General features: G+C 39.2%; 1 protein-coding gene across 4 annotated transcripts in view; it reads left to right on the top strand.

The window, feature by feature from the left end:
- SCTR (secretin receptor) overlaps positions 1–15,709 on the top strand; it is a 73,927-nt gene that overhangs the window by 3,034 nt on the left and 55,184 nt on the right. For 3 of the 4 annotated variants that reach the window (XM_045825993.1, XM_045825994.1, XM_045825995.1), the window contains exon 2: positions 13,695–13,815. In XM_045825993.1, the coding sequence (XP_045681949.1) occupies positions 13,695–13,815 (121 nt within the window). Of the gene's footprint in view, positions 1–10,157; positions 10,219–13,694; positions 13,816–15,709 lie in introns of all 4 variants that reach the window. The other variant, XM_045825996.1, reaches the window with a different exon arrangement.

The raw sequence follows: 15,709 nt of genomic DNA on the forward strand, positions 1-15,709 counted from the left end.
CCCAGGAGAAACATATTTCCAAGTTGTGTCAACACAAATGTCTTCATACATTTCCAAATGTCCTCTGGGTGGCAGGGAGGGCAAAATTATCCCTGGTTGAGAACCATTGCCTTAAAGGTTGTCATGTTTTTGGGGAGATGCATTAATAGGGCTAATAATAGGTGTTAATTGCATGTTGGACTCAAGGAAGTGAGGTTGGTGACAGGGAATCTGAGTTGGAGGACAGAAGCAGGTGTACCTCATGAAATCCATTTCCAAACCAGATAAAACGACTTTTGCAGGCAATGGCTTCCTTGATCCTTTTACATCTTCCCTTCCCACTTTCCCCCCTCCTCTATCTATCACTCCTCACTTGACAGCTCAGAAACATAAAAACTCCACATATAGGGTCTGGCACATAGAAGCCTCCAGCACATGGTGGTGCCTGCCTCTTCCTGTAGTGCCTCTGGATCTGGGGACTGACTGGCTCCATGAGCAGAATTTTAGGAAAGCCTGCAAAGGCCACTTGAGGAGCTGGATATTGATAACTTTTCAGAGGGTCAGTGGGATTTTTGTATACCCAAAAATAACCTTCTGATTTTCTGAGGAAGTATTGTGGATTCCTTTTAAAATTTTTACTATCCCTAAATTAATGTGAATGATGATGATGATAAAGACTTTCCTTATTGAGTGCTTATTTCACACTAGACAGTATGCTAAGTCATTCCTGGCAGCACCTGATTTAATTCTCTCAACACTCAGCACCTCCAGGCCAGTGCAGATGAAGACACTGAAGCCATTTGCTTGGGTCACTCAGCTGGATGTGGTGGTGTGAGGACTGAAACCCAGGTGTTCTAAACCAGCATATGCATCTGCTCCTATAGAGAGGCCTGCTCTGGTTTCTGGTGCCCAAGGTGCTATTGTAATATTCTCTCCCAAGCCTCAAAATGACATTAAATTCAGTTTAATCTAAGTGCTTTATAAAATATAAAACAAACACTGAAGTACACACAGCATTTTACTGAAGGAGACAGAGAGGAGCTTGGGGTTACAAAAGCAAACAAAATGAAGGTAGATGCACTTCCCAGACTGCTTCGTGGAGTCCTCTCGGCTTTAGCATCACCTTTTTGCCATTCCCATTGAGCTCCTGTCCCTCCTCCTTGTCCCCATTATCCCCACCCCATTGTTACCTCCCATGTCAAAGGAGGACATAGCTCTCTTCTTGGCACTCCTGTTGAAAGGCCAGACTTAACATTCAGATCAGCCCCCTCCAGTGATCCTTGATTTGGTCCCTGCTTCCTTGCCCTTAGTAAGCTGAGGTTTCTCACCACTGACCTTCACTCAGGCTCTGGGACAGCTTGTAGCCCAAGGTAAAACCCCTAACACTTAGATCCTATCTACTTACTTACATTACAAGCAGAGGACTGCTCAACATTCATGTGGATTTAAGAGAATAAGAATATTCTGGGGCCCACCCAGCCTCATCATTCTGTGTCTGAAAGATTCCAAGGGGCATTTGCAGAGGGGACATCCTTGGTTGATTGTCTCCTGTGGTCCCATCCCATTGTGCTGCCAGGATCCCTGAATTTTCCACAGTCCTCTTCAGAATCCCCACGTGTCCAACATCATTTCCCTCTCCCCTGGCTCTCAGAGGATCTCCCTGATGTCTATGTGCCTCTTCAAATTCCTAACCTTACCACCTCCATTTTCATTTGCACCACACTGGTTTGTCTCCCATTTTCTGAGAGTCAAGACTACATGGACGAACTTCCTCTGACCAATATCTTATAGGTGTGCATAAATTATACCCTACTGTCCTTTTCTTTCGTATCTTTCTCAGTCAGCTTGAGCTGCCATAACAAAACACTGCAGACTAGGGGGCTGAAACAATAGGCATATATTTCTCACATTTTTGGATACTGGAAGTCTGAGATCAAAGGCCAGTGTGGTAGGGTTCTGGTGAGAGCCCGACTCCGGGCTTGCAGATAGCTGCTTTGTCCTCACATGGCCTTTCCTCTGGGTGGGTGCAGAGAGATAAACACTGAGCATTTGTTGTCTCTTCTTAGAAGGACATTAATCCTATCAAGTCAAGGCCCCCCCTTTTATGACCTCATTTGACCTTAATTGCCTCCTTACAGACCCCATCTCAAAGTATAGCCACACAAGGGGTTAGGGGTTCAATATACAAATTTTGGGGAGACACAAACATTCTGTTCATAACACCATCTGAGTGAAATAGAGGCTCTACTCCTGCCCACAGCCAGTCCCTATACCTGTGCTGCTGATTTCTGCCCCACCATTTTTAGTGACTTCTGTCCTGAGAATACACAATGCAGCCATTGTGTCCAATCTTTACCATCTTCCTCTTGATTGGTTGTTTCCATCAGCTGGTCAAGTTGCCCAAGTCTGTCCAGCCCAGGTGGTAAAGAGCCCTCCCTCTGCACTCTGGGCCCTTTTAACCACAGTTCCACCTCTGCTCCCTGATGGCCAGCTTCTTGGAAGTAGTGTCTGCTATCATTGCTCCTACTTCCACTCATTCCTAAGCCTTCTGCAATCTGACTTCCTCTCCACCAGCCACTGAAATCAGTCTCACCAGTGCTTCATTTTACCACATTCCCTACACACGTTTCAGTCCTGATCCTACCTAGGGCAATCACGTAGTTTACGAGAGAGATGCAACATTATGAATAATGACATTGGGACAGCAGACATACGCGTGGACTGTCCTGGGCAAAGTGGAACATGGGACTCAGCCTCTTGGAGGCATTCAATGCCAGTACCCTCCTTCCTTTTTTTGTTTCCCCTCCCTTTGCTTCTGCCTTTTTCAGTCTCCTGGTTCCCATCCTGCCTCTCCTGCTGTTCCTTAGTTTTCTCAGCCTCTGAAAAGAATTTTCCCAGACTCTGTCTTTTATATTTGCTCTTACTGTATTGTCTTCCTTGGCAACCCCACTATGTCATAAATCTAATCTTCCTCAACCCAAATTATCTTACCCCAACTTCTAAGCCTGTCTGTTTCTCATTTCTTGAAACTGTCAAAGCACCCAAAGCAGACTCATGGGAACCACCCTCTCCTCACCACTATACTCAGTGCAACTCCTGCAGAATCTGCCTACTCACTATCACCACTAGTCCTCTTCTTTGTGGGCTATTGCTACTCTGAGTATAACAATTCTTCCTCACTTATTGCCTAAATGGCAGAGCCATCTCCTGGGAGTCCTCTGCTGCCACTTTTGGTCCATCATAATCTGGCCACTGCCTTCACCATACATTCCTATCATTAGCCTCCCTGGACCTCCTTGGAGTTGGTGAGCTTCAAGAGCAGGAGCCATGTCCCTATTACCTTTGTGTCCATAGTGATGAGCAGATTGCTGGGCATACAGTAGGTGCCCAATAAAAGTTTGCTGAAGTTTTGTGTTTTTAACTGGGTGTAGGATAGTGAGTTCCTCTTCTTATTTCTCATTGTATAAACTAGACTAGCATTTCCTTTATGTTCCTCCTTGAAACCATATCTTTTCTGTCTCAAGTTGGCAAGCAAGTAATTATATTATAAAATGTGATAAGCAAAGTGATGTTGAACCGCTTTACCTTCTTCAGAATTTAATAGGATTTTATTATGCCTCCTTCCAGATTTTACCTTTTCAGATTTGAATCTAAAGTTAAACTCTAAAATAGCTTACAGAACTGTCTTTTGACATCTTTCCTCACTTACTTTGGGGTTTCCTTTATTGTTCTCTCTCTTTCTTTGCAGACTGGACTTTTCTGTTGCTTTATTTAGGTTAAAAAATGGCTGCTCCGTAGCTTCGAAGTTTACATGCTTCAGTAATTAGAGAGATGGATGTTACTTCCAATTCCAATGGCAAATATCCAGGAGAGGGCAGCAGATTGTCTTAAGCTGGGTGAGGTTTTCTCTCTTGGTCTGATCAGTGAGACGGGACCTCACAGCATAAACCAACCTACCCTGCAATGAGGAGGTCTTTTCTGGGATGGGAATGGAGGGAGTCATTGGCTAAAAGGCAGAGAAGACATCTCAAAGTATGTCTACCATCTAAGAAACTCCCCCAAAGAAGCGGTTGTTGGAAGCAAGTCACAAATCATCAACCAACAAGTGTGAACCTGTACTCTATAGCAGGCCAGCCATGACTGGGTGCTGAGTCACTGCCTACCAGAAACACTATTAGATGTACAAGATCTCAGAAAGCTTATAACTTAAGTGCCTTCTCTAAAAACAATAACAAAGTGGCAACAACAACAAAACACTTGTGAGTTATCCCCTAGCAAAACCAAAACTAAATCTAAAATATGGGTTCAAAAATGGAATTTACCCAGGATGACCATGGACAGATATTGATTCCATAGTTCTGCAATAAACCAAAGAGAATTTATGGTAGTTTAGAAAATCAAAGGACTCTTGGGGCAAGTCCCAGAGAAGCCAGTTGGCAGTGTTACCCAGCGTGGTTCTATTCAGAACCTGGGAGTACAACTATGATATATATATTGGTGTGGTGAAGACCTATGAATTTTGTGATCAACAAGAAAAAAAGTCAACTTAAAATTCCAGGAAAAGACAAGATTATGTGAAAAATTTTGTGGTCCAAGTATTTAAAAAACTCTGACATGATTTTAGCAATATTTTAAAAACATTAGATGTAAAGGTGGCTTGGACTTAAACTCTGAAACTGAAGAGGAAAATATATGTATGTTTTTTGTTAATTTAAATAATAAAGAAAAGCACCATTTAGTAATTTTTTCTGACAATCCCTTTTTTAAATTATGGGGAGTACATATATATTTTTAAATGATTTTATTTATTAATTTTTAGAGAGGGGAGGGATAAAGAGATGGAGAGAAACATCAGTGTATAGTTGCCTCTCAAGCACCCCCCAGTAGGGACCTGGGCTGCAACCCTGGCATGAGCCCAACTAGGAATAGAACCAGTGACCCTTTGGTTCTCAGTTCAGCACTGAATCCACTGAGCCACACCAGCCAGGATGGGAGTACATATTTTTAAAGGTACTGAGGGCTTAGGTGCTGTTTTTACTACCAAACAGAACTACCTTCTTGGTACCAACTACTTTGGTATTTTCTGCTCAAAACAGTTCACTGTAACACCAAATATATGAGATTTTTTTAAAAAAGATTTTATTTATTTATATTTAGACAGAGGGGAAGGGAGAGAGAAAGAGGGAGAGACACATCAATGTGTAGTTGCCTCTCACACACTCCCTACTGGGGGTTTGGCCCACAACCCAGGCGTGTACCCTGACTGGGATTCGAACTGACAACCCTTTGGTTTTCAGACCAATGCTCAATCCACTGAGCCACACCAGCCAGGACTAAGTATATGAGAATTTTTTCTTCACACTGACAAGCAATTATTCGACCTTCCAGACATCATCCAGGTGCCTAACAATTTAATTCAATTCTGACTCTAACCATCTGAAGTTAGCACAGACACCAGAGGTAAGGACTCAGTCCCATGAGACTGCTCCTACTTCAGACACCAATCACAAATCTGGGCCACCTGTACTTCTGACCAACTGGCTATAAACTGGGGGTTCCCATGAACCTCCTCAGGTTCATTAATTCACTAGAACAACTCACAGAATTCAGGAAAGTCATTTACTTACTATTACTGGTTTATTTTAAAACTTACAACTCAGGGACAGCTGAGTTGAAGAGATGCATAGGGCAAGGAAGGGGGCACATGGAGCTCCTATGCCCTTTTCTGGATGTGCCACCCTCCCAGCACCTTGATGTGGTCACCAACCTGGAAGCCCTCCAAACCCTATTGTTTAGGGTGTTTGTTCATGGAGGTTTCATTATATAGGCATGATTGATGAAATCATTTCTCATTATTGATTAACTCAGTCTCTGGCCTCTCTCTCCATTCAAGTGGTTGGAAGAATGGGGCTGAAAGTTCCAACCTTCTAACCACATGGTTGGTCTTTCTGGTGACTAGCCTCCAACCTGAAACTATCTACAGGCCTCCAGCCACCAGTCATCTTATTAGCACATGAGAAGTCACTCATCACCTGTCACTTTGGAGATTCCAAGGGCCTTAGAAGCTCTTGTATCAAAATCTGGGGATTAAGACCAAATATTAAAAGTTACTCCTCTTACCCCATCACTCAAGAAATTACAAGGCTTTTAGGAGCACTGGGTCAGGAACCAGGGACAATGACCAAATACATATTTCTTATTATATCGCAAATATATATTTCTCATTATGTCACATTAGGACATCTAGTTAAAAATGGCAGATTAACCACATGTGTTTATCTGCTCCTCCCCTGGGAATGCCCTTAAAGTGACAGTAAAATAATCAAAAGAGTTTAAAACCACAAAGTCAAAGAGAACAAGACAAGAGACAGGGAAGCAGAGCTTTCAAGAAATCTTTGGGAAATGGAAAGCGAATGAAGTGGTGGTAGCTGTGTAGGAAAAAGAACAACCTAAATGCCTGCAGTGTGTAGAAGGGATACACATTGATGAGAAACTGTATGGTTGGCCTATAGCACCCCAGAAGGGCCCCAGACCAGGGGAGCAACACCCCGTAGATCCTGACCATGTGCTCCTTCTTGACCTAATTATTTTATAGTGAAGGCCGCCAGTCAACAGGCAGTTCAGGCCCAAAGTGGCTCCAAGGGCCACTTTTGTGCCTCAAGGTTAAGCATGACACTGACAAAGGCCTTCAACATGGAAGTGAACAAACAGAGGAAAAGAAACAGACCATGCAAAGAGGAGGAAAAACTTAAAACACAAGACTACAACCAATATTGTGTTCTTTAAAATTTCTTTTAGAAGGGAGCCAGATAGAGGATGTGTGCAAATGAGGATGCCATGGAAAAGGAATCATCAGAGAATAAGAAAGTCTGTTTGGAAAGTAAATGTATGATGACAAAACATTTGTTGGAAACTTAACAAATGATGTCAAGGAAATATCCCAGACAAAATGAAGATTAGAGGACCCATCCGTGTTGTTCATTATTCAACCTGCACGAAATCTAGGAAGGCAGACTAGAGAAGAGGAAAGGAGGAAATAAAAGAAATAACAGTGTTTTTAAAATTCCCAGAAATTAAAAACACAAATCTTCAGATAGAAATGCCCACTGAACATCTAACTAATAAGTAAAAAAGAAAACCATTTCATTAAGAAATTTTAACATAGCTAAAGACAAACAAAAATCCTAAGTATTTCTAGAAAGAAAGCAAACGTATAGAAAGAAAGCAAAAGTCGTATACAAAAGATTTGGAGTCAGAAATAAATTCCTTATCAACAACACAGAAGAGAGAAGGAGAAATGCCTTGAAAATTTGGAAGGAAAATTATTTTCAACCTACTGTTCTCTCAAATTAATAAAAACTTTTTCATTCAGCCCTGACTGGCATAGCTCAGTGGACTGAGCGCAGGCTGTGAACCAAAGAATCAGGTTCGATTCCCAGTCAGGGCACATCCCTGGGTTGCAGGCCAGTGGGGGTCATGTGAGAGGCAACCACACATTGATGTTTCTCTCTCTCTCTTTCTCCCTCCGTTCCCCTCTCTAAAAAATAAATAAATAAAATCTTAAAAAGAACCCAAACTTTTTCATTCGTGCAAAGATTCAAAAAGTTAACCTCCTATGTACACTTTCTTAAGACATTACTAGAGAATGTGCTTCTGCCAAACAAGGAAGGAAAGTTCGGAAAAATACATGGAATCTAGGAAACAGGCTCCAGCTGGGAGAGTTGGGAAGAAGCTACTCCAAACCATAGCTAGGCAGCAGGCCCAGACTGGAGCAAGAGGGAGAAGGACTGTGGGAGACAGGTCTCCAGAGGAAAAACAAAGAACTGTTGATAGATGTCTAACAGAGCTGCTGGAGTACTTGAAAAATTTAGCTGTACCTAGAAAACTAATCAAATGAAAAAAAAAACAAAGTAATTACTGATCTCAGGAAAGACAAAATGTACAAGAAGAGACATAATCATTTTACATGACTAGACTCACCAGTGAACAATATTTCATAGTCAAAATAAGTCATTATAAATACACATCATACATTTAAAAATTAAATCAAAAAGAGGATATGTAATGCATGGGAGAGAGAATATATCTGGGGAGATAGATCAAAACAACATTTAAATCTTTACCTTCCAGATAGAAAGTTTTGGATAATGCCTCAAATTAATAAACCAAGAAATTGCTAGATAAGAATATAATTCTTAAATATGGAGATACTAATGAGAACAGACAGCTAAAAAGACTTGAAATTGACTGCTGTTGGAGAGCAGGTAGAGGTTAGGGAAGGGAACAGCTATTTTTCATTATAAATACTTTATACTAGCACAAGTAGAGTTTTTAAGTACTTATACAAACTTGATATTAAAGAAACTGTTTAAAAGGAGTTTTAAGGACTAGTAGCTCTTGTTTTGTGAAAGTTTTTAAATAAATTTTAGCAATTCTTTAATCTTCACTTTTCTCTTTCCCCTGTGAATTTTAAGTAACATTATATTTAATACTTTTAAATATTATAAGTATATAGAAATATGTGTATAAATAGACACATGGCTACTATATACCAGTCTCTCCCCCCCTTCTTGAGCTTAATTTAGATAATAAGGGGCATCTTCCCCATGTATTCTCCATTCCAGGCACCTACTAAGTGGTAGCTCCACTGAGCACACAATCTTCCCAGCCATTCCTGGAAACCCTGAGGCCCCCCTTCCTTCAATGCTGGTCACCATCTGAAAACCATGGACTCAGTCTTTCCAGCAGAATACTTTGCTATCATGCATCAGTGGACACCACACATTTCTTTAGTTGGAATACCACCACTGCAAACAATTACCTTGATTTATTAAATTTTAATGGAAGGATCGAAGGTAAAAGAAATGTGGGCTGATCAACTTCACACCCATTAGGGTAGCTGGTTTTTTTTTTTTTTAAGATTTTATTTACTTTTAGAGAGGAGAAGGGAGAAAGAGAGGGAGAGAAACATCAATGTGGGATTGCCTCTTGTGCACACCCTACTGGGGATTTGGCCAGCATGTATTCTAGGCCAGGAATCCAACCAGCAACCCTTTGGTTCGCAGGTTGGCACTCAATCCATTGAGTCACACCAGCCAGGGTCAGGATGGCTGTTATTAACACAGAAAAATAACAAGGAGTAGAAGAGGATGAAGAAAAACTGAAACCCTTGTTCACTGTTGGTGAAAGTGTAAAATGATGTAGCTACTGTGGGCAACAGTTCAATGGTTCCTTGAAAAAGTAAACATAGGAAAAATAAGTAAACATAGTATTGCCATATGATCTAGCAATCTCATTTCTGGGTATATACCTAAAATAATTGGAAACAGGCACTCAAAGAGATATTTGTACTCCCATATTCATAACAACATTATTCACAATATCCAACAGGTAGAAGAAACCCAAGTGTCCATAACCATAACCAGATGAATGGGTGAAGAAAAAGTGATATATACATGCAATGGAATATTTTTCAGCCTTACATATGAATGAAATTCTTATAGATGCTGCAACATGAGTGTGAAATAAGCCAGACCCAAAGGAACAAATACTGTATGATTCTATTTACACGAACTACTTAGAAGAGGCAAATTCATAGAGTTAGAAAGTAGAAGAAAGGTTGCCAGGGGGAAGGGGGCAGGGCAATGGGGATTAGTGGTTAATGGAGACAGAGTTTCTGCTAGGATGTTGAAAAATTCTGGAGATGGATAGTGATGATGGTTGTACAACATTGTAAATGTACTCAATGCCACTGAATTGTATATTTAAACATGGTAAAAATGGTAAATTCTATGTTATATACATTTTACTACACCTTAAAAAAAAGAAGTGCAGGATGAGAAGAAAAAGTTAAACTGTCCCCTGATTATTATTTTGCTATAGTCCCAGAGGAAAAACAGCAAGGAAATTGAACTTTTCCTTGGAGAAGTGGTTCTCATTATAGGTGTTCCCTCATTTCTGATCTTGCTCCATTGCTCTCAAGACTTCTTTGTGGAATACCCTCTTTCTCCAATCTCCAACAGTGCAAATTGCCACCCAATTTTGGGAAACTTCACTTCCTATCTATTCACGTTGATGCTGTTCTAAGATCTATTCCCCACCCTGTGTCAGTCAGCTATGCTGCATAACAATCAAAATAATCTCAGTGGTAACAACAACAAATGTTATTTTTCTTTTAGTGTTTTCAAGTGAGCAAGGTTTTGACTGATCATCCATGATATTGATGGTGATACAATCAAGGTACAGAACATTTCTCTTACCCAAAGATCCTTCATCGTGCTCTCTTATAGTCACACCCCTTCCTTAACTCCTGACAGCAACTAATATGTTCCCCACTTCTATAATTATGTCATTTCAAGAATGTTATATAAATGTAATCATATAGTATGAAACCTTTTGGTTGTCAAGAGGGTATAAACCCTGGTCTTTTACCTGTTGGAAGGTTGGTTAGTGAAATTGAGGTCCCTGGGTAGACAACCTTGGTCATATCCTCTAACCATTGTGGGCCTTGCCCTTTCTGTTTCTCTTTATGGGTTATTTTTTATTTTATTTTTAATTTTTACTTACAGTTGACATCCAATATTATTTTATATTAGTTTCAAGTGTATAGCATAGTGGTCAAACATTTATATAATTTACAGAGGGATTCCCCCCATAAGTTTAGTACCCACGTGGCACTGTACACAGTTATTACAGTAGTATTAATTATATTCCTTATGCTGTACTTTACATCCCCATGAATATTTTGTAACTACCAATTTGTACTTCTTAATCCCTTCACCTTTTTTACACAGCCCACAATTTCCCTACCATCTGGAAACTATTAGTTTGTTCTCAGTATCTATGAGTCTGTTTCTGTTTTGCTTGCTGATTTATTTTGTTCTTTAGTTTTTACATATAAGTGAAATCATATGATATTTGTCTTTATCTGTATGACTTATTTCATTCAGCAAAATACCCTCTAGGTCTGTGTTGTTGCAATAGTAAGATTTCATTCTTTTTTTTTGGCTGAGTAATATTTCATTGTGTATATATATATGTACCACTTTATCCAATTGTCTGCTGATGTGCACTTGGGTTGCTTTCATATCTTGGTTATTGTAAATATGCTTCATATATATTTTTGAATTAGTGTTTTCGATTTCTTCAGATAAATATCCAGAAGTGGAATTGCTGGGTCATAAGATATTCTATTGTTAGTTTTTCAAGGAACCTCTGTATTGTTTTCCATAGTGGTTGCACCAGTTTGCAATCCCACCAATAATGCATGAGTATTCCCCTTACTCCACATCCTGGCAACACTTGTTTGTTGATTTATTGATGATAGCCATTCTGACAGGTGTGAGGTTTTAATTCTTCTTGTCGTTTTAATGTGCATTTATCTGATGATTAGTGCCATCTTTTCATATGTCTATTGGTCATCTGTATGTCTCTCTTTAGAGAAACTTCTATTTAGGTCCTCTACCCATTTTTAATTGAATTATTTGGGGGGTTTTGTGTATATTTTAAGAAGTATATGTGTTAAGGTCTTTATAAATTTTGGATAATAACCCTTTATCAAGTTTATCATTAGTGTATATCTTCCCCCAATTGGTAGGTTGTTTAAATTTTGTTGATGGTTTCCTTTGCTGTGCAAAAAATTTTTAGTCTAATGTAGTCCCATTTGTTTATGTTTTCTTTTGTTTATCTTGCCCAAGGAGATATATAAGAAAATATTGCTAAAAGCAATGTCTGAGAGTTTACTGCCTATGTTTTCTTCTAAGAGTTTTATGGTTTTGAGTGTTATAGTTAAGTCTTTAATCCATTTTGATTTTATTCTTGTATTTGGTGTAAGAAGGTGATCTAGTTTTGTTTTTTTGCATGTATCTAATTTTCCCAATACCATTTAATGAATAGCCTGTATTTACCCTGTTGTATGTTTTTGCTTCCTTTGTCATATATTAATTGACCATATAGGCATGGTCTTATTTCTGGACTCTGTTCTGTTCCATTGATCTATGTGTCTGTTTTCATGCCAATACCATGTTGTTTTGATGACTATAGTCTTGTAATATAGTTTGATATCAGGTAGTGTGGTACCTCCAACTTTGTTCTTCTTTCTCAAGATTGCTATGGCTATTTGGGGTCTTTTGTGGTTCCATATAAATTTTAGTAGTTCCATATACTTGTTCTAGTTCTGGAAACATACCACTGGTATTTTGATATGGATTGCATCAAATCTATAAATTGCTTTGGATAGTATAGACATTTTTACCAATGTTACTCTTCCTACCCATGAGCATGGTATATGTTTTCTTTCTTTCTTTTTTAATCATTTTTATTAATGTTTGAATACAGTTGTCTCCATTTTCCCACCACTACTTTCCCCTACCCTGCCCACCCCCACCTCCCACCCTCATCCTACTCCTTTGGCTTTGTCCATGGGTCTTTCATCCATGTTCTTGTGACCCTTTCCCTTCTTTTCTCCATTATCTCTCTCCCCCCTCCCTTCTGGTTACTATCAATTTGTTCTTAATTTCAACGTCTCTGGTTATATTTTGCTTGCTTGTTTGTTTTCATTTATTTGTAACTCTTTCAATTTCTTCTCAATTATAATTTTTTGAGTACAGGTCTTTTACCTTCTTGGTTAAATTTATTCCTAAGTATTTTATTTTTTTGATACAATTGTAAATGGGATTGTTTTCTTAATTTCTCTTTCTGATAGTTTGTTATTGGTATGTAAAAATGCAGCCTATTTATGAATATTGATTTTATATGCTGCTACTTTACTTAGTTTATTATCAGTTTTAATAATTTTTTGGTGGAATATTTAGGGTTCTCTCTGTATAGTATTATGCCATCTGCAAATAATGACAATTTTACTTCTTCCTTTCCAAATTAGATGCTTTTTATTTCTTTTTCTTGTCTTATTGCTGTGGCTAGGACTTCCGGCACTATGTTGAATAAAAGTTGAAAGAGGACATCCTTGTCTTGATCCTGATCTTAAGGGAAACACTTTTAGCTCTTCACCATTGAATATGACATTAGCTGTGTGTTTGTCATATATGGCCTTTATTAAGTTGCAGTATGTTCCTTCTATTTCCACTTTGCTGTGAGTTTTATAGGGTTATTTTCAGAGTTGAATAAGTCAATGTATGTGAAAAGAATTTATAATATTATAATTCCATATTTGGTAGAAAGTAAAGTAGGAGTTCAGTTTAGTGCTCTGTTATGTTGTTCATTCATTCATGCATTCACATATTTTTTAAGTCTCAGGTGCAAATGAAAGAATGGAGTCATGCTTCGGAAATCTACTCTAGGAAGAGCTGGGCAGCTGGGACTGTATGCTAGTCTTTCCTCAGCTCTCCTCTTCAGTTCCTCCCTGTAGCCACTATTGGTTTGATATAGACCAATATGCTTTTGAAACAAACACAATTGGAATGGAATACATTAACTCCTACAGATTAATAGTGAGGTGCCCAGAAAACAAATGGCTTGTTGGATTTGGAAGCCTTGGTAAATTTATGGGAAAGATTTGCAGTGGACAAGCTGCAGATTGTTGTTCTGAACTCCCTCCTAAAAATGACTGCCTGTACCTCACCTATGGACTATAAATTGTGCTTTGCCTTCCTGAATTTGAATCCCCATTGTGTAGCCCCAGTCTGTCCACAGTAAGTCCTTATGTGGTAGAATCAACGTAGTTGCAATGATGAGCACTCTTGGTTTTGTATTTGCAGGTTGGAGCTCTCCCTCGACTATGTGATGTGCTACGTGTGCAGAGGGATGAACAAGACCAGTGCCTGCAGGAACTCTCCAGAGAGAGGACAGGAGACCTAGCCACGGTGCAGCCAGTCCTGGGTACGTAGCCCACCTTTGTCCAGTTGTGACATGGATCGTGTCCAGTCCTACTATGTCAGGGGAAGCTTCCTTCCAGATAATCAGCTGGAAGGAAGGGTCTAGGGTGATTCTGGGAATCAGTCTACACACACCTAAAAAGCCAGAGCATCCCCACTCTTTCTTTCTCTGGGCTAGTGCACATAGCCAAGGTTTTTGTACCATTAATTTCCACATGATAACTTCACCAAGGTGAGAGTTTGGTAAGAATTACTTGTCAAGGCAATGTATTCACTCACCTCCAATGCTAGTTTGATGAGTGAGGTAGTTAGAACAGCAGGGTGGAGCCAGAGAAACCTGGGGTCACTGGCTGTGTGACCATCAACAAATTATTTAACCTTCTGAGCCTCAGTTTTCTGGTTTATAAAGTGGTTGTCTACTTTAGAATTATAATAATACATGAGATAACATATGTTAAATACAGGTGTTTTTAATACTATTAATTTAAACATTATTATTACTAATCAAGACTTAAAATATTAATTTGATACTTAAATGTTAATTTTATTTTCAGTCCCTTAACTTATCTTCTTTGTTTTCCCAGATCTAAGGGCCAGGAGGGGTTGCATTAAGAAAAAAATCCATACGGGTATTCAAATAAATACTTGTACGTGTGTGTTCATAATAACACTAGCTAAAGTAGCCAAGAGGTTGAAACAACTCAAGTGTCTGTCAGTTGATGAATGGATAAACAAAATGTGTGTACATCCAATGGAATATTGTTCAGTCTTTTAAAAATGTATTATTCCCTGGCTGGCGTAGCTCAGTGGATTGAGTGCAGGCTGGGAACTAAAGTGTCCCAGGTTCGATTCCCAGCCAGGGTACATTCCTGGGTTGCAGGCCATAACCCCCAGTAACCGCACATTGATGTTTCTCTCTCTCTCTCTCTCTCTCTCTCTCTCTCTCTCTCTCTCTCTCTCTCTCTCCCTCTCTCTCCCTCCCTCCCTTCCCTCTCTAAAAAATAAATAAAATCTTTGTAAAAAAATTATTATTATTGTATTACAGTTGTCCCAATTTTTTTCCCTTTACTTTCCTCCACACAGCCTACCACCCACCCCCACAGTCAATCCCCACATCATTGTCCATGTCCATGAGTCATTAATACATGTTCTTTGACTAGTCCCTTCCCCTGCTTTCCACCTTTATCCCCCTTCTCTCTCCTCTCTGGTTGCTGTCAGTTTGTTCCATGTTTCCATGCTTCTGGTTCTATTTTCTCATTAGTTCATTTTGTTCATTAGATTCCTTTTACAGATGAGATCATACAGTATTTGTCTTTCACCAACTGGCTTATTTCATAAAATAAAAGTGCTGGCTTAGCATAAAATTCTCCAGTTTCATCCATGCTGTTGCAAAAGGTAGGAGTTCCTTCTTTCTTCTGCGTAGTATTCCACTGTGTAAACATACCACAGTTTTTTATCCACTCATTTACTGATGGGCACTTAGGAGGTTTCCAGCACTTGGCTATTGTAAGTAATGCTGCTATGAACATAGGGATGCTTAAATCTTTTGAATTGGAGATTTGGGATTCTTAGGGTATAATCCCAGCAGTGGAATTGCTGGGTCAAAAGTTTTTCATTTTTAGTGTTCTGAGGAAATTCCATACTGTTTTCTCACAGTCATTTAGTGTAACAAAAGCACATAACATAAACTTTACAATCTTATTTATTTCTAAGTGTACAGTGCAGTAGTGTCAAGTGCATTCACTTTGTTACACAATCAACCTTCAAAACTCTTTTTATCTTGCATAGTTAGAACCCTACACCCATTCAACAACAACTCCGTTTTCCCCTTCTGTTATCCCCTAGAACCCATCATTCTGCTTTCTGTTTCTGTGAATTGAACTGTCCTATGTACTTCA

The sequence above is a fragment of the Phyllostomus hastatus genome, unplaced genomic scaffold, assembly GCF_019186645.2.
Source record: "Phyllostomus hastatus isolate PE091 unplaced genomic scaffold, TTU_PhHast_1.1 phas_scaffold_60, whole genome shotgun sequence".
Taxonomy (NCBI): domain Eukaryota; kingdom Metazoa; phylum Chordata; class Mammalia; order Chiroptera; family Phyllostomidae; genus Phyllostomus; species Phyllostomus hastatus.